We start from the raw sequence: 18512 nt of genomic DNA on the forward strand, positions 1-18512 counted from the left end.
TGGGCGTAAAACCCTGGAGGTCTCAAAGCTTGTGAAATTTGGCAAATGGATGTAACTCAGTATCCATCCTTTGCCCCATGGAAATATTTGCATGTTTCCTTGGATACTTATTCAGGATTTATTAATGGCATTCCCAAAAAGGGGGGAAGCAACCAAACATGTAATAAATCATTGTATTCGGACTTCTGCATCGATGGGATGCCCAATTGAACTTAAAACTGACAATGGACCTGCGTACACCAGTACTGCCTTTGCAGACTTTTGTAACAAGTGGTCCATCACACACAAATTTGGCTTATAAATTGAAAGAGGAAAAATGCCTCGGCCTCCCAGCCATGCAAAACAAACTCAATCTTTGCTTATATACTTTGAACTTCCTTAACTTGACTGGACAGCCTCCCACATCGGCTGTGACCCGTCATTTTTCTGCTTCTCCATCAGCTACCCCAAACCATAGGTCTATTTCCACCAACTACCTGATCCTGCATGGAGAGGGCCTGCTGACCTTATTACCTGGGGCCATGGATATGCTGCTGTCCAGGACAATGATCGCATCATTTGGATCCCCAAAAGACACGTAAGACCATTTCATTTACAACAAAAAGAAGGAGAAACCCCTGGTGCTGAGATTTAAGAAGAAAACATCTTGCTGAGTCCTACCGACAACGGACTCTCAACGCACGGTGGTGATCAGTTGGTCCCCTGAGCACAGCGGAAGATTCATCAGGAGGAAACTACCTTCACATTGTACATATACATTTTATTAGCTTTAATATAACACTTTCTTACACATACTAATGTTAGTAGAATTGTTTTTCTAATTTTGCTAGTAATTTTGTTTCACACGTATAAGTGACTATGATTTGTTTATGACCTTGGACATTGTTAGCTTTGGGACTCTCAAGTGACCATGTAAGGAATATCAAATCCCCACATACATACACTTCAAGTCAAGTATGCTCCCGCCACAAACGCATTGTCTATGCACAAGGTCCTTACTTTCTACCTAAGTCTACTCCACCACCTAAGGTTCCCATATTGACATTTCCAGCTGAGGGGGGAGTGGATAAGGACAATGGGCCTCTGCAACAATTGCATAAAGGAGACTATATATCACGGATTCTGGAATTAAGTCATGATCTTGCATCTATTGCCCCTACATCTCATGATCCTTCATGTCAGCAGCCTCTATATTCAATCATAATGGGACAGTAATAAAAGACATTCAAATAGCTGCTAATCGGACAAACTCCACTACTCCTATTTCTCAAACCACACCCACCACTGACACTGGGTGGCTCATTAAAAACTCAGATATCCAGAGGCATCTTGCCCAATCTCGGGTGGCAATGAACTATCGGGAACTTCATTTATTAAATAACTGGACAGTACATATGTTCAACGAGACTATCAAGGTGCTGAAGCTGATGAACAAAGAACTGGTTGAAATCAGGGAGGTAGTCTTACAAAACCGATATGCCTTAGATATTATGCTAGTAGCTAAAGGAGGCGATTGTGCCCTCATGCACTCACATTGTTGTACCTATGTATATTGTATCTATAATCATACTGCTTGTTTTGCTTCATTGCTGTATCCAATGTCTCCCCTCCCTTCTGCAAATGTGCAAAGGTTTTATTCCCTCCAATAGGAAGGACGTCCTGAAAAGTGAAACCAAAGCCCTTCTGGAACTGGAGGAACAAATCAGGTGTGGTCAGAGAAGGTGCTCGGGACTTGCAAGATAGGGCTTCCAAGATAACTCAGAGGTTACAAACTCCTGACATGTGGTTTTCTTGGGTGCCTGAAACTGGATGGATTTACAATTTGTGTGAGCGATTTGTGGAAATGTATAACTGGAATACAACTCAGAAACATGATGGCCTACCTCGCTTGACATCTCCTGGCCACTTTTCCACTAACTTTGTTCACCGTAATAAAAGGATGGGTGAGCTAAAAACATTTGCAGAAACCAGATGGCTGAAGATCATATTGTCTACTGTACTCATGATCATTGCTTTGCTTATTTCTGTATGTTGTAGTGTCCAATATATTGCTGCTTTGTTTGCTATGATGATAAACATATTTGCCAAACGTAAAGAGAACATCATAATAACAACATAGCTGAACCCTGTTGCAAAAACAAAAACAAAAACAGAGGAGATGTGGGAATCAGGTGGCCATAGTACATGTATAGACCAGTTTAATTGGTTGGACATGTGTATGGAGCTTGGCACCGAAATAATCTGAGTAGAAAAAGCAGGTTCATATGGATACTCTCTGAAGGGCCCTATTCGTTCTCTCTTTGTTCATAATAGGCTGTGCCTGCATAGCAGAGACATCTCCTTGTAGAACATTCCTGACAACTGAGGTAGATCTCTGGTAACAGGGCCTCTCGGCCTAGCAGAGGAATATGCTGGGAACAAAGCCAAATATGATAACATAGCCAGAGTTAAGTTTTGTTTTACCTTAAGTATCGCTTTCCTAGAATTCACGTGATTTACTGTAATTGGTAGAATGTGAAACCTATATGGAGAATATATGGATGCTTTTCTTCTTCATGCATGTAATATGAGATGTGTAGCCATAATAACGCCTTCTGATGACGCTGTATTTTGATAACTAATAAAAGAGATGGCAGCCTTTTGTTCTCTGCTCTCTCATCACGAGAAACACCTGTCCTTGTGTTATCTCTAATCTGAACCTCTCATGAGGAACCCGCCAGGATGAATGCAACAATGCTGCAAGAAGGAAGATGGAAAGTTAGCAGCACAATAGCTGGCACAAGAGATCAGCACCAGTTTGTGCCAGTTGATTCAAATTCGATTTCTGTCAGCAAAGTTTCAAATGACACGATTAACTTTGTGGCCAAACTGTCCAATACCGTTGATCCAAATTTAAAATTGGCCGACCTATTTCCTGGTTGTTATGTTGCCTGTATTTATGACAAAAAAATGGTGGGTAGGCAATGTTGTGGAAATTTCGATCGAACAAAATGATGCATTGGTAACATTTATGCATCCGCGAGGCCCTGCTCATTCATTTTATTGGCCTGAAAGACAAGATGTTTGTTGGGTTCCAGAACCACAACTTATTTGCGTGCTTCCAGCGCCTTCAGTTACATCATCGGGTCGACAGTATCAATTCCCAGAAGCGATGATAAAGAATGTGGCACATAAATTCAATACTATATAAGTGAAGTTGGAATTTGGCAGTTCATACGAACAGTATGGACTTCGGCTTCGAAACCATATAAGATACCCACTTTAGGCTTGGGAACCTAGGATAAGCTGCCCAAATGCCAGCTTGGGAACCAGACAGATACCCACACAAAGCTTTGGACCCTCGAGGAAGAAACCAAACTACAGGCTTGGGATCCTGAACCAAGAAACACACCCGTGGCTGGTGTTGCATGGCTATCAGGTGTGCCCCCTATGGTGATGGGGTTGCTGGGTCAAGTGCCTGAACTGGTAGTGACAATGTCACCATGGACCAACACAATATAATAGTAGTAATGATGTCTATATAAAACAAACAAGATGAAACAATAATAGAATGGATGTGACGCTGCCATAGCAACGTCCTCCACTTTGTCCCTATTTTTAGGGCTTTATACATCAGCGATGAAACACCAACTCTACTTTTTTAGGGGGTTTGAAACATGCTCTTTCTAATGAGAATGATTTAACAGAGTTTCCAGAAGGTCTTTTTTTGTAAAAGCAGGCTGAAAATACCCTATTTTTGGCATTTTTACAATGCTCCCTTACTTAGCCTAGCACCGCTTGTTTTCAGATCCTGCACCCAGAGCCTCACCTATGGCACTGCAATAAATTGCTTTCTAGAAATACAACCAGCATTTAAGAGCTAGGATAGCAGTGGAAAATTCAGAGATAAGGCTTAGATACATATGTTGCTTTTATTGTAGACACAGGAAACCCTAATCTAATAATCCAGTCTGCTGTACATAATAGTGTCAGGATTTAAGTGTTAGGTCTTTTTCTTCCACTTTTAGTTGGTAACAGATTTCTTGCCCCTTGTTTCTTGGTCTTTGAAGGGAAGGGCATCTGAATCACATTCTGCTCTGGTCTTTAGAATCTTTTTTATCTTGCCAGCTTTAGCCTTTTTACCTGCCATGCCACCACTCTAATGATAATATGGGATTTTCTCTGATGTAATCTCAACATTAGTACAAAAGGACTGGGAGGACAAAGGATCAAGTTCCCACATGGCAATGGAGTTCACTGGGTTACTTGGGGCTACTCGCCATCTCAACCCAACCATCCTTACAGGAGTATTGTAACAGTAAAAGAGTGTGTGTTGCCCACCTCTTTCCCCTCAACAGCTTTCATCATGGCATATTTCAAGAGGTCACCCACCCCCAATTCTCCCTTCCACTTTTAACCCTTTGATAGTTTTATTTTTTCCATCTCTTCTCCTAGCTGCCACCACTAATGTCTCAATACATTCTGCCTGTTTGCTTGACTTTCCCAGCACCTCACAATCCTCTGGGGAATGCAGCTCTGACTGGATGTTGGGAATGAGCTGCAGATGCTTCTTGGATGAGAAGCGCAACATCTTCAAAGAAAAACAAGAAAGTTCATTTGCCTCTTGAAAAAAAGCACCTTTGGTTCAGATGCTTATGTCTTCCACTTCTAAACCTTCCATAGTTTTTTCTTTCTTTTTACTAGAATGCATGGTTCCGCAATGCCATTTCATTGCTTGAGGTAGGAGCCATCTATCTATCTACCTCTCCAAATGAATATAATTGGAATAATAAAGTGTTTCCCTGAAAATAAGCCCTATCCTGAAAATAAGCCCTAGCTTAATTTCCATGTGCACCTAATATAAGCCCTACCTTAAAAATAAGCCCTAGTTAAGATCCCGCCCACTCTGTCCCACCATCTGGTTGTACGAGGTGGGGCAAGACACTTGCGTAACAATCTTTTCCTTATGTAATACAAAGGATCCAAGGAAGAGTAAATCAAGGAAGAAAAGAGCAGAACCAAGACTTTGCCCTATTCATGGCATCTAAAAAGTTTCCTCCATTTCATGAGGAAAAAAAATATGCCCCTTTTCCAATACCCTAAAGTGTTGAGTGGGTGTCGGCAACCCGCAGCTCTGGAGCCACATGTGGCTCTTTCAGCCCTCTGCTGCAGCTCCCGATGCTGCTGCTGTTGTTGCCACGTCCATGGCCTGCCCACTGCTCTCGCAGCCCCTTGCGCAGCACAGTGAAAGTTAGCATGCTTCACAATGGGAGAGACGGGGTCCCCTCCTCCACTTGGAGCTCATTATGAAACAGTCACAATGTGACCCTGCCCCACTCACCCCTGGCAACTCACTCTCTCGGGGTGGAGATCAGGTCGCGTGTCCAGCACCAACAAAGGCCAGAAGTAGCTGCCTGCCATTTCCTGCAGTGTCAGGCAGCGAGAGAGAGATGGAGAGAGAGAGACAGATTCGGCTTGATTCAGCAGATGCTGCCTTGGTGATGGGGGGTGTGTGTGGGCGCCGTCCCATACTTTGCCTGCCAAGCGTCTTCGGGGGTGGTCAGGGACTATATTTTCTGGCCACTTTGGACCGAGTTGCGGGATGTGTATGAGTACCTGTGTGAATGTGCTGCTGCTTGGGATGATGCTTCTCTGAAGTGCATGTGGCAATCTAAGGCAGCAACCTCGTGGCGCTGTGATGTAACAGCCTGACAGTCACTCCTTTTGCAAAGCAAGGTTTATTTTTGTATCTTTCCAGAGACAGAGACAGCGTGGCCGAATTTCCTTACAGTTATTCCCTGGCTGTGTGGGTTGGGAAGTGGGGGTGGGGAGTGGGGGAGAGGGAGGGAGGGAGGGGGAGAGAGAGAAAGAGAGAAAGAAAGAGAGACAGAGAGAAAGAGAGAGAGAAAGAGAAAGACACACACACACACACAGAAAGACAGAGAAGAAAAAAGAAAGAAAGAGAAGAAAGAAAGAAAGTGAAAGAGAGACAGAGAGAGAAAAAGAGAGAGAAAAAAGAGAGAAAGTAAGAAAAAGAGAGAGAAAGAGAGAGAAAGAAAGAGAGAAAGAAAGAGAGAGGTGAACAAGAGGTGACTGGGAGGGGAGGGGTGAGGCAGGGCCAGGCGGGGCAAATAATTTAACAACCGGTTCTCTGCCCTAATGACTGGCTGGGCAGGCGTGGCTGGGGGTCATGTGAATGGGTGGGAGTGAGTGACGTCGAGTTGGCTACGCCCACCCAGTCACACCGGTTGTTAAATTATTGGCTTGCAGTGTTTTCTTTTCTGTGGGAAACGGGTCCAAATGGCTCTTTGAGTGTTGAAGGTTACAGACCCCTGTCCTAGGATAACCAAATCCCCTAAGGCAAGGGTGTCAAACTCGCGGCCTGTGGGCCAGTTGTGTCACGCGCTGGCCACGCCCACCCCCAGTTTAGTGAAGGGGGGGGAAGTCATGATATGTCACATGACGATGTGATGCTGTGAGTTTGACACCCCTGACCTAAGGCAACTTCATCAAAGTGAAGGATTTAGAGAAATCATGCAATGCAGCCTTATTAGAATCAAGTTTTAAATTTTCTTCATGAAAATGTATAGCCTTCACTTTGCCTAGTTAAGTTTAAAAAGTCTGGAGAAGAGCATCCATCATTGGAGTGGGCAGAGAAGATTATTTTGATTTAAGCCAAAGCAGGTGAGTCTCAAAATCTGAGGTCATGAGGAAACTGGGATTTGAACTTGAAGTCAGTCTAGCACATTTGTTTTCCGATTCTGTTTACACTGTTTACTTCTTGAAGCAATAGGTTCTATCAAAATCCCCTGATCAAACTCTTTCTTTTACTCTGATCTTTTTCAAAAACTTAATCCATACCTGAACAAGTGAGAGAAATCATTAGTTATCATTAGCCAAGTTCTGTTTGCAATTTATCCTCACTCTTGAGTCTATGGACTGCAGTCTTCAGTTGGCTTTAGTTGGCTTGGTTTAATGTATCCAGTTCTGACTTCCTGAGATGGAATTGCAATGGCCAGACATAAAAGGGTCTTTTACCTTGGAATAAAGAAAGGCATCAAATGCAGAAAAATCTGATATGATGCAGGAAAAGGAAAGGTGATAAAACAGATCATTTGTACTACTTGTTAAGTGAGGGATCCCAGCTAATATATAAGCAATAATGGCTGAGAATGGAATATAATGGGGGTTGTAAAGTAACTCATTTCTCAATACCTGGTTAAAGAAGACTGCATAAAACACTTCAATTAAAAAAAACCATTTTTAAGTTTGTAGAACAAGGTATATAATCTGGCTGTGCCTACAAAAAAGGTACTTCTGGGTCAGCATTTTTATTGTGCATGACTTTTCCTGAAGCACAGAATGTTAATGGTGGCTTAAATAGCAACATCTTTTCCAACTCCTGTCTTTTCTTTGTACAGTTATGCAAGAAAAAATGGACCTGGTATCTTTATAATGGTAGCACTGGAAACCTAGTTCCTGAAAGTACTACAACTAGTTTAGCTGTGATGATGTTTCAGAAAAGATTTGTGGTAGGACTTAGTATATGACAACCTTCTCTAGATGGTGTCATAGTCCCAGTACATTGGGAAGATCCCAGGTTATGAAAGCTGTTGTATGAGGAAATGGTTGTCTGTGTCAGATTCTCCTGCGTCTTCATAAAGTCCACAAAAGTTCAGAGTTTCTTGGGCAAAGGACAGAAATACATGGTACCTGTCACAAGTAAATGCCTTATTCTCCATTATGTAAATAGTATATGAACGGGATATCAGGGGTTAATTTATTCTTCACTTCTTAATGTATTCATACTTCACCACTCCCATATCTAGCTCCACCCATTGTATATATAAGGAGCTGCACGCATCCCTTCCTTGCTTCTATCTGTGAATATTCAGTGAATATAGAATGCCTTATGTAAATAAAGAGAGATATATTTGAACTCTTAATTCTCAAATGATTTATTGAGTCTGATCCTGAAAATATCGCAACAAGCTGGTAGCAGAGGATGGTTGAATTGACTCAATAAAAACTTAAATATGTCTAAGAGAGATAGGCCCAACACCAGGGCATACAGCAAAGAAATGGAAACGGATCAAGAAATAATCGATGAGTCCACAAATGCAATTTCGAGAGAATCTGAAGAATACACCACAGAAGACGAAGAAATAATAAATGAAAATGATGACCAAGAGGAAAACAAAATAGAAAACAACGAACTCAGGTCAGAGATATTAAAACTTTTAAAAAGCCAAAAGAACGATGAAAGCCTCATCGCGAACCTCCAAGATATGCTAAAAAACAGCGGAGCAGCGAGAGAGAAGTACATCGCTACTGAAAAGCCAAAAGATTCAAAAATAGTGAGTGATACGCTTACAGACAAAAACGCAGTGAAGAAGAAAAACGGTGATCCCGCGCAAAATTTCGAATGGCAGCCATCTTGGTTTCAACAGACCTCCAAGGTGAGCGAAGCAGAGCCAATCAGAAAACTTGATTCAAAATTTCTGGCACGAAAGACATTACTAGATAAAGAAAATGAAAAAGAAAAGTCCCATACCTCAGAAGAATCAGAATCAGAAAGTGAAGGTGATTCAACAGACACACAAATAAAGTCAGCAATGAAAACGCTTTTTGCTGCATTTGGACCGAAACTGAAGATTACTAAAAAACCAACTAGAAAGCAAGCAAGCAAGCCAACGCCTCAAAATCTACCCGCTCCCATCCAGACGACGAGAGCACCGACACCTGAACCCAGAGAGCCCTGCAGATACCATCCCACACCACAGATCGATCCAAGGACCAACGCTCTCAACAGAATAAAACGAACAACCGCTATCATCAGGACTCCCAAGATCGAGCCGGAGACCGATTCATCTGAGGAGGAGCAGAGCGAGCGAGCCGCAGTGACGAGAACCTCTCACGACGACTCCAGGAATGAAATGAGCAACGCGCATGCGCAGGACTACGCAGACGGCCCAGGAAGACATGAGATGCTGAGAGGATCGTGCAGACTCGTTGCGAGCATTCCCACGCCGTTTTGCAATTTCCAGCATTTACGAGACCACGGACTACCCCCGGTTGTAAGTAATGGACACAATAATGTTGGAAACTTACCCAGTGACTTCCCAAAGCTGAGAATAGATGGCATTAATTTGCAAGAATGGTATCAGCAGCACCAGGTTGTCTTTATGAAGGAAAACTTACTGTTTTTTATCACTAATCCCCCAAAAAGACCTTGGACTCTAAAGTTAGATTGCTTACACCATAGAGCATTTTTCTTATTAATTTCCAGTGTATCTCCTGCAATGTATCACAGCATTAAGCAAAATCTGACTGTCTCAGAAATTATTCAATGCATGTTCAATTTGTTTCACAGTGATAGTGTAGCTACTACCACAAGAATGATTTCTTCTCTTCTAGGATAAAACCAGGGGTTTCCATAAGTGAACATTTAATATCTTTAAACAAAATTAGAGCAGAACTGCATTTAAGGGGGGAGGTGATTTCAGACCAAACGATGAAAAGTGTTATCATCAACTCACTTGACCCATCATGGGATAATTATATGTCACATTTAGACACAATCAATCTAGGATACTTATCCATAGAAAGTCTATCCAATAAGTTAATAGCTGAAGACAATTCAAGGAGGAGTCGCTCTAACAACCACATAGAACACAAACCATATAGAAAGGTAGCTTTTCAAGAAAGATATCATGAAACATTTAGATGCCACAACTGTGGGTCCAAAGAACACAATAGGAGGGATTGCCCTAAAATTTCAAAAGAAAGACATAGGTCAGAATATAGAAATAAATACAACAACAGACAGTCTTCCATTGATAGACATAGGTATAGAAGTCCACCCAATTATAAAGAACATAGAGGGGGCAGAGATAATTCAAAGGATAGAAAATCTGGTTCACTGAATGGACTAAACAAACAAGACAACACTAACATACAACAAACAGAGAACAATAATTGGCTTATTGATTCTGGAGCAACTAATCATACTACGAATAATAGAAGTATATTGTCTTCATTTGTAGAGGATAAATTTGTAATAAAAGTAGCTAACCAAGAAAAAGTCCAAGTAATAGGTAGAGGGAATGTAACCTTACCTGGCCTAGGAAAAATAGAGGGGGTATTACTAATACCTGAAATACCTCATAACATACTTAGTGCCATAAAACTAAGCAGAGATTCTGATATTAACATTGTGTTTTCAAAAGGAAAAGCGACATTGGAGAAAAATAAAATAGATATAGGTACAGTAATAATCAAAGGAGGCCTACCTTATTTAATAACAAAGGAAAAATGGTTACACAACATTGATTCAAATATGGAAGATTGTGTTGAAATAGATAATGGAAACATTAGTAACAGTGACAATGATGAATGTAAAGTAACTCATAATCACAAAGATACACATAATAAAAAAAAAACCAAAAATAGGTAAGCCAATTCACGATGAGTGTGCTCATGTTTTACATAGGAAGTTAGGACATGCCAGTTTTCCTGTAGTACAAAAGATGACTGAACACGCAGAAGGTGTTAAAATAAAAAATTGTGAAAACTATTTGGAATGCTCAGTATGTAAGTCTACAAAACTTAAAACTAGTCCCAGGCCTAGAAAATCAACAAGGTCAACCAACAAAATTTTTGATTTGGTACACATGGACCTGGTTGGTCCACTAACACCATCAATCACTTATAAAAAACGTTACTTTCTAACCATTGTGGATGATTATAGTCGTTATGGATTTGTTTACACATTAAAACATAAAGATGAAACTTTTCAGAAATTTAAAGAGTTTTACAAACGCATAGAAACACAGCACAATATTAAAATAAAACAAATCATGACAGATAGGGGATGTGAATTCATGTCTAAGGAATTCTCCCAATGGCTGAAGGACAAAGGAATGTTACATTACACATCTAGCCCATTTTCCGCATTCCAGAACGGAGTTGTAGAGAGAAAGAACTCAACATTACAAACCATGATTAGATGCACATTAGAAGATGCTGGCTTAAGCAAACAATTCTGGTCAGAAGCCCTACAATATTCCAATTACACACAAAATAGAACTTGGTCCAGCATTGTAAATAAGACACCATATGAAGTAATGTATAATAGGAAACCAAAATTAGCACACATGCACATATTTGGAGTCACTGCAGACGTACACATACCTAAACAATTGAGGCGAAAAGGGGAAAACGTGTCTAGAAGACTTAGATTTATGGGATATGAGACAGGTACAAAAGGATACAGATTCATCGATAATAATAACAAATTTATAGTTTCCAGAACGGCTGTGTTCCATGAACAGGCCAACTGGTCTAAAATACATCTTAATGAAATATTCCCAAGCACCAACACAGGTACCAAACTCCAAGAGAAAAGAGCTATAGAAGAGCAAAATGACAACAAGCATAGAAACAAAACCAAAACATGGACAAACAGTCAACACAAAATAAAGACAGATTCATTAACAAAAAAGGGAGCAAGATATTTACATGATAATGATAGTAAGCCTGAAAAAACAATCAGAAATACCAGAAATCAAATGCCAAATAAGTACAAGGATTATATAATGCATATGGATGGAGAACCAACAACACCTAATACATATGAGGAAGTGTTAAAACTTCCTCCTAAAGAAAAAGAAAAATGGGAATCAGCAATGACTAAAGAGATGGAAAGTTTACGAGGGTTAAATGTATTTACACCTGCAACTGCACCAAAGGACAAAACTATTATTGGCACTAGGTGGATATATAAAATTAAAAATTTAGAGGGAGGCAATACTCTATACAAAGCTAGATTAGTTGCACAAGGTTATGCGCAGAAATATCCCGAGGATTATACTGACACATACTCCCCCACAGTAAGAACTGAGAGTGTCAAAACAGCTCTAGTTATAGCATCAGCACTCAATCTCGATGTGTTCCAATATGACATACAGACTGCGTATTTACACGCAAAATTAGATAAGGAAATATATGTAAGAGCACCTCACAGTCAATACACAAACAAAAATGAGACTTGGTTATTAAACAAAAGTTTATACGGGTTAAAACAATCTGGTAAACGATGGTATGATTGTTTAGTAAAAGTGCTTAAAACTATGGATTTCAGTGCCACTACTGCTGATAACTGTTTCTTTGTAAAAAAAGGTGATGATTCCATAGAATTTGTATTGATCTATGTGGATGACATTTTGTACATAGGTAAACATAAAGAAAGAAGAGAAACATTTGTAACAAAGCTAAATGAACATTTCTCACTGAAATCTTTAGGCAAAGTAAATAAGTATCTTGGTGTTCAAATTAGTAAAACTAGAAGAGGATTCAAGCTTTCCCAGAGAGATAAGATCATAGAGCTCTTGAATAAATGTAATTTAAGCGATGCTAAACCCTGTGACACTCCTATGCAGACTGACTTTCTAAAGAATGCAGACGAATCATCCCCTGAATTCAAAGATAATACATTCTATAGATCAATCATAGGTTCCCTTCTTTACATTTCCAATTGGACTAGACCTGATATCGCCTTGCCCCTCAATTTATTGTCCAGACATGTAAGCAAACCAACAATGTACCATTGGGAAGCTGTCAAAAGGATATTAAGATATTTAAAGAATACCTTAGATTTTTGTTTGATATTGGAGCCTAATAATGTCAAGGAGCCAAGCCTCACATGTTACGCCGATGCGGATTGGGCTGGCGACACTTCATGTAGAAAAAGTACATCTGGTTATATATTCCTCCTTAACGGTTGTCCAGTTTACTGGTACACTGGCAAACAAGATTTAGTGGCCACTTCAACAACAGAAGCAGAATATGTTTGTCTATCTAAAGCAGCAAATAACCTTGTATGGTTTAATGACTTAATTTCTGACATTTGGAAAAAACCCACTTTGCCTTTTATCATGCATGAAGATAACAAAGCTGCTATCAAAATATCTAGATCTGACGCCATTGGACAAAGGTCCAGACATATAGACATAAAATTTAAACATGTGAGACAGTTATCTCAGGATGGATTTATTAAAGCAGTGCATTGTGAGACATCAGAACAAATAGCTGACATATTAACAAAACCTTTGCCATCTAAACAACATAAATACCTGACTTCTAAGTTATATGTTTTGTATTGTTCTGAATCTGAATGTAATTGGTGTAGCATATCGAATCGGCATTTAGAGGGGGATTTGTCACAAGTAAATGCCTTATTCTCCATTATGTAAATAGTATATGAACGGGATATCAGGGGTTAATTTATTCTTCACTTCTTAATGTATTCATACTTCACCACTCCCATATCTAGCTCCACCCATTGTATATATAAGGAGCTGCACGCATCCCTTCCTTGCTTCTATCTGTGAATATTCAGTGAATATAGAATGCCTTATGTAAATAAAGAGAGATATATTTGAACTCTTAATTCTCAAATGATTTATTGAGTCTGATCCTGAAAATATCGCAACAGTACCAATCTAGTTTTATGTTTTCAGTTTTTCCTTTTGTTATTCTAGAAAGCCATGAAGATAGTTTTCCAAAGAACTGTTAGACCAGAAAGAGCTGGGAGAGATTAGTGGTGTGGGGTTTTAGGTAAGATACTTAGAGTCATTACTAATAGGCAACAAACTGTTGTAAAATAAAATATCAAAATGGTTGTACAGAGTAGAAAGCTGTCTTAGGTAGTCCTGTTACTACGTGAAGCTGTTCCTATCCCAAAAGGGACACTGATCACAGATCAGACACTGAGGACCCTATGGGCAGAATAGAATAGAATAGAATAGAATAGAATAGAATAGAATAGAATAGAATAGAATAGAATAGAATAGAATAGAATAGAATAGAATAGAATATTCTTTATTGGGCAAGTGTGATTGGACACACAAGGAATTTGTCTAGTGCATAAGCTCTCAGTATACATATAAGCAACAAAGTAATAAACCATAACATAAATCATAAGATACAACCAACAAAGTGATAGTCATAAGATACCAATAGGAGTAGGTAATAGAAAAGTATTGTAAAAATAAATGCACCTAGATCCAATTTAAATAGATCCAACTTTCATTATACTGTTGGACAGGATATTTTTCACTGAACCAAGTCACAATTCAGAAGTAAACATTGATGCAAACACACAGTAGCATGAATCATATTCTGGCTCATTCACCTAAGGCTGTCTTCATCTGGTGCTTTCCAGAGATGGCAGGGCTTGGATTCCTCCTGTAACTGACATTGGAGTTGCACTCCAAAAAATCTGGAGGTCATGAGCGAAGGAAAGCTGGACTACAGCATGCGTAGTAGACCTATTGTTCAGGAATAAGCTACAACTGTGTTCAGGTTCTCGAAGTTTTAATATCTAAGAAAATACAATAAACAATAGGTATTCCTCATCTCAAGGTGAAGTGTCTTGTTTAAAAGTTGATCTCACTTAACATGCCCTGTCTTGCGTGGGAGAGTCTCCTTGCTATTTATAAAAGCCCAACTGCTCACGAAGACAACAGTTTTATGATTCTTCCTCCCAGCAGTTCTTTTTTATTATATATTAATTATATATTTTAATCAAAAGCAATTGCAAAAAGTAAATTTTAAGAGCAAACAAAGGAGGGAAGCAGATGGTTTGTTACATCTTTTCATGGCCACTTGGTATCAACCCCAAGTTGCTTTGCTGCCTTCTGGGGAAAGATAGAAAACCCCTTTTGCTTTTTCCCCCCAAAGGTGAAAAGCAATCTTAGGAGGCTTTTTGCAAAGATGAGGAAGAGGAAAAAATTGCTGAAAAGAACAACCATATATTTGTCCTTGTTTACGGTTTGACTCTAAAAGTCAAGGTGTCACCATCTCTCCTAAGGTTGCTTTTATATTTTGATGTTGTGTACTGAGGGCCACACAAGATAGACTTTGTAGTACCACACAACAAGGAATTTGTAGTATTGTTATACCTGCTAACTAAAATTGTTATTTTGTATTTTGATTTGACTTATTTTTCTCTCTTTTAAATGATCAAACCACTGCAGGCTGAAATGTAGAAAACTCTTTCTGGATGGATGGATGGATGGATGGATGGATGGATGGATGGATGGATTGATAGCTTCTAACATTCCTGAACTGAAAGGATAGAATGTCTGGAGTTAGTTTTCTGATAAGAGAAAGCTTGTTAGCGCTAATTGGTACCTGGTTTGTCTCTGTGAACTCCAAACAACCTTATGACTTTCCCCCCTCATTAACTTCTTAAATTTTATGCCCTTGCTTTCATCAGACCTCATTTAAATGGACATAAGTGTAACATGTTCAATTACATGTAACTGCTTTCCTGTCAAGTGCTGGGGAAATCAGGAGATTCAGGCAGTTCAAATGATTATAAAGATTTATTGCAAGCTTAAGCTCTCTACAAGTATCTGAACTACTAACGGTCAAGGGAAATTACTGGGAGTTAAGAAAGGAATTCAAGGTGGGCTGGACTTAGATCTCTTGTGGGTGTGCAGGGAGTCATGACTGATGATACGTTTGACCCCTCCCTCAGGCTCAGCCTTGTCATCTCCTACATTACCCATCCCTCCATCTTGCCCTCCCTTATCTTCCATGGGTTCTTCCATGCTGCTTTCCCCTTCCAGCATTGTGTCTTCAAAGTCTCCTTGGAACTTGGCAAGGGTGGAAGGGAGGTTGTCTCAAAGGAATCCGCCTCCCACAACTCTGCAGGACCTGGTGAGTCAGGTGGTGGTTGCTGTAACACACAAACATCATTAGAGGTTCCCTCCCCTCCCCTTCCTGGGAATTGAGGCCAGATGTGGAAGGCCCATTGTGGGTGAGTGTCCCGCCTCTCCCTGGAGAAATGCAGAGGGTCTGATTAACCACTTCCTCAGGTGAAATTGGGCAGGGCACTGGTAGCTTGGTCGGCCTTGGCGTGTCAGGGAAGCGCTGGTGAAACTGGCAAACTAAATCAGGGGCATGAACATACTGTGCGTTTTCCCAAGAGCAATCTGCAACCGGGTAGCCTTTCCAATGAATCAAGTACTGGATGCCTTTGCCTCTTTTCCTAGAGTCTAAGATTTCTTCCACCTTATACTCTGGTTCTCCCTCTACTATGACTGGCAGTTGAAAGTGTCACTGGAATGTTATTGTGCTTGGGGGAAGGACATCTTTGGAAAGCAATTCTCGGTGAAATACTGGATACACCTTCATTGAAGGGGGTAATTGGAGGTGGAAGTCTACAGGATTGATTTGTCAGAGAACTTTGAATGAGCCTACAAATTTAGTGTCTAGCTTCTTGGAAGGTCTTGAAGTGGCTAAGAACCTAGTAGAGAGCCGAACTTTGTCTCCTACTGCTATGGGTGGCCCCTCCTGTTGATGGGCATCTGCTGCTTTCTCATAAACCTGTTTCACTTGGTCAAGTTGTTGTTTCCAAAGATCTTGGGCTGTAAGTTGTTATTGTAAGAAGTCAACCGCCCCTGGAACAGTGGAGTCCAATGTAGGGTGGTTTGGCAATACCTGTTGTGGTTCTCCAGCAGCCTGCGGAGCTGTTAGCGGAGTTGGACAGCAATGAGGCTGAGGAAGAACATGGGCCAGTCCTAGAGGCTGGGGAAGGCCCAGATGAGGGCTCTGCATCGGAGGCAGAGATGGGGCCAGGGCCATCGGGGAGTGATGTGCAGACTCCGGAGCCTCCAGAGGCTGATAGTAGAGAGGCAGAGGAACAGGAGGAGCCTGTTCCTAGTGCACGTATGAGAAGAGCTGCCAGAAGGCAAGAGCAGCTAAAGCAAAGACAACAAATCGGGAGTAGGGCCAAGAGATGGTTGGCCCCTCCCATAAGGCTTAAAAGACCAGCAACGGCTCTTGGGCTCTTTGTCGGAAAACAACATTGATAGTCTTGCTGCACTTATCTCTTGTCAGCGTCTTCTGCTTCTGAACTTTTGCCAAGAGAAGCCTTTGGCAGTTTGCCTAATTATACCAAGGTTGGTGATTAGACTGAAGAATTTGTGTTATGAAGAGTTTGTTTTGATTTAGTTTAGAGTACGCTGAAAATGAGTTAATTCTCAGCTGTTCTAATAAAGTCTGTTTGTTTTGGAACTGTTTGCGTCTAATACTACCTACTTGGGTCTGGGTCACAACAGTTTGTTTTCCGACCCAACGAGGATAATTATCAACAAACCCCAATTTGTTGGAAATGTGAGGTGGAACTAGGGTCATATTACTATATGTGGTGGGAGTGCTCAAAAGCCAAAAGTTTCTGGCAGCAAATAAGGAGCTGGTTAGAAGAGATGTTAATATTTAAAATAGAAGTTAAGCCGGAATTTTTCTTACTGGGCATGACAGATGGCAAATATGAAAAAATGTAACCTATTTAATATTGCATATACTTACCGCTGCAAGACTAGCATTTGCTCAAAAATGGAAGTGTAAAGAAATACCCTCAGAAGAAGAAGAAGTAATACACAAAATTTACAGCTGTGCAGAGATGGACAGACTTACTTTAGAACTCAAAGACAAAAGTGAATCAACATACTATGAAGTCTGGAATAAATTTTATAATTGGTTAGATAAGAGGAAGAATGCCAAAAACAAGTATCAATGTATATTGAACTTGTGAATGTAATATTGGTTTATTAAATACATGCATAGTTAGTTAGGAAGTAAAATACTGTATACTTGATATATAATGAAGTAGGAGATATGTAAATTTGTATATAGAGCAAGGAATAGATTACTTATTAACTTGATTTTGACGTAAATGTTAGAAACCAGAGATGTTGAGCAATGTCCATTGTTTTACTTTTAAAACTAATAAAATAATAATAATAATTTAAAAATTATCAACAAACCTCTATCACAATGGAGCAGCTCCGTACCGAGAATGCGCAGCTGCAGCAGCAAGTAGCTTTGTTAGCTGCACAGATGGCTCAGCTTCAAGCTACAGCTACTCCCCGTCCCTGTAGAAAAGGTCATGTTGCCATGCCAGACAAGTTTGATGGCACTCAAGCCATGTTTCCTGCTTTTATGGGACAACGCCAGCTTTTTATCAGCCTGAGAACGGAGGACTTCCCCACTGACCGGGATAAAGTGGGGTTTGTACTCAGCCTGCTCTCCAGCTCTGCAGCTCGCTGGGCCACGCCCCTGCTGGTCCAGGCTAGTCCTCTGTTGGACGATTTCAGGGGGTTTTGTGAACATCTCAGACTTATGTACGAGGACCCCATCAAAATGCAGACAGCCACCAGATGACTGAAGACCCTGAAGCAGGGCCGGCAACCACTGCAGGAATATGTCAGTGAGTTTCGGCTGCTTAGCCAGGATTCAGCCTGGAATGAGGCGGCCCTCATGGACGCGTTCCAGGATGGCTTATCAGAGGAGTTGCAGGACGAGCTGGTCTGGGTTGATATCCCTACGACCCTCAACGCGCTGGTACATCTGTGCCTTAGGATCAACGCCTGGTTGCAGATACAGACCAGTCGTCGTGCCTGCCAGGAGACCCGTGTGGTTCCAGTCAGGCGTGAGACCCCGGCTCCATGGGAGGAGCCCAT

General features: G+C 40.7%; 1 protein-coding gene across 1 annotated transcript; it reads left to right on the forward strand.

Moving 5' to 3' along the window:
• The first annotated feature begins 17826 nt into the window (after nt 1-17826).
• Nucleotides 17827-18213, forward strand: LOC139317657 (protein LDOC1-like). Its single transcript, XM_070944738.1, has one exon. The coding sequence runs from the start codon at nt 17827-17829 to the stop codon at nt 18211-18213; it is 387 nt and encodes a 128-aa protein (XP_070800839.1).
• The last annotated feature ends 299 nt before the right edge of the window (nt 18214-18512 follow it).

The sequence above is a fragment of the Pituophis catenifer genome, unplaced genomic scaffold, assembly GCF_029215685.1.
Source record: "Pituophis catenifer annectens isolate HBS135680 unplaced genomic scaffold, rPitCat1.0.hap2 SCAF_5, whole genome shotgun sequence".
NCBI lineage: Eukaryota > Metazoa > Chordata > Lepidosauria > Squamata > Colubridae > Pituophis > Pituophis catenifer.

Bases quoted from the DNA above. Each gene is read 5' to 3' on its own strand.
- LOC139317657 (XM_070944738.1), top strand. From the start codon at position 17,827: ATGGAGCAGCTCCGTACCGAGAATGCGCAGCTGCAGCAGCAAGTAGCT.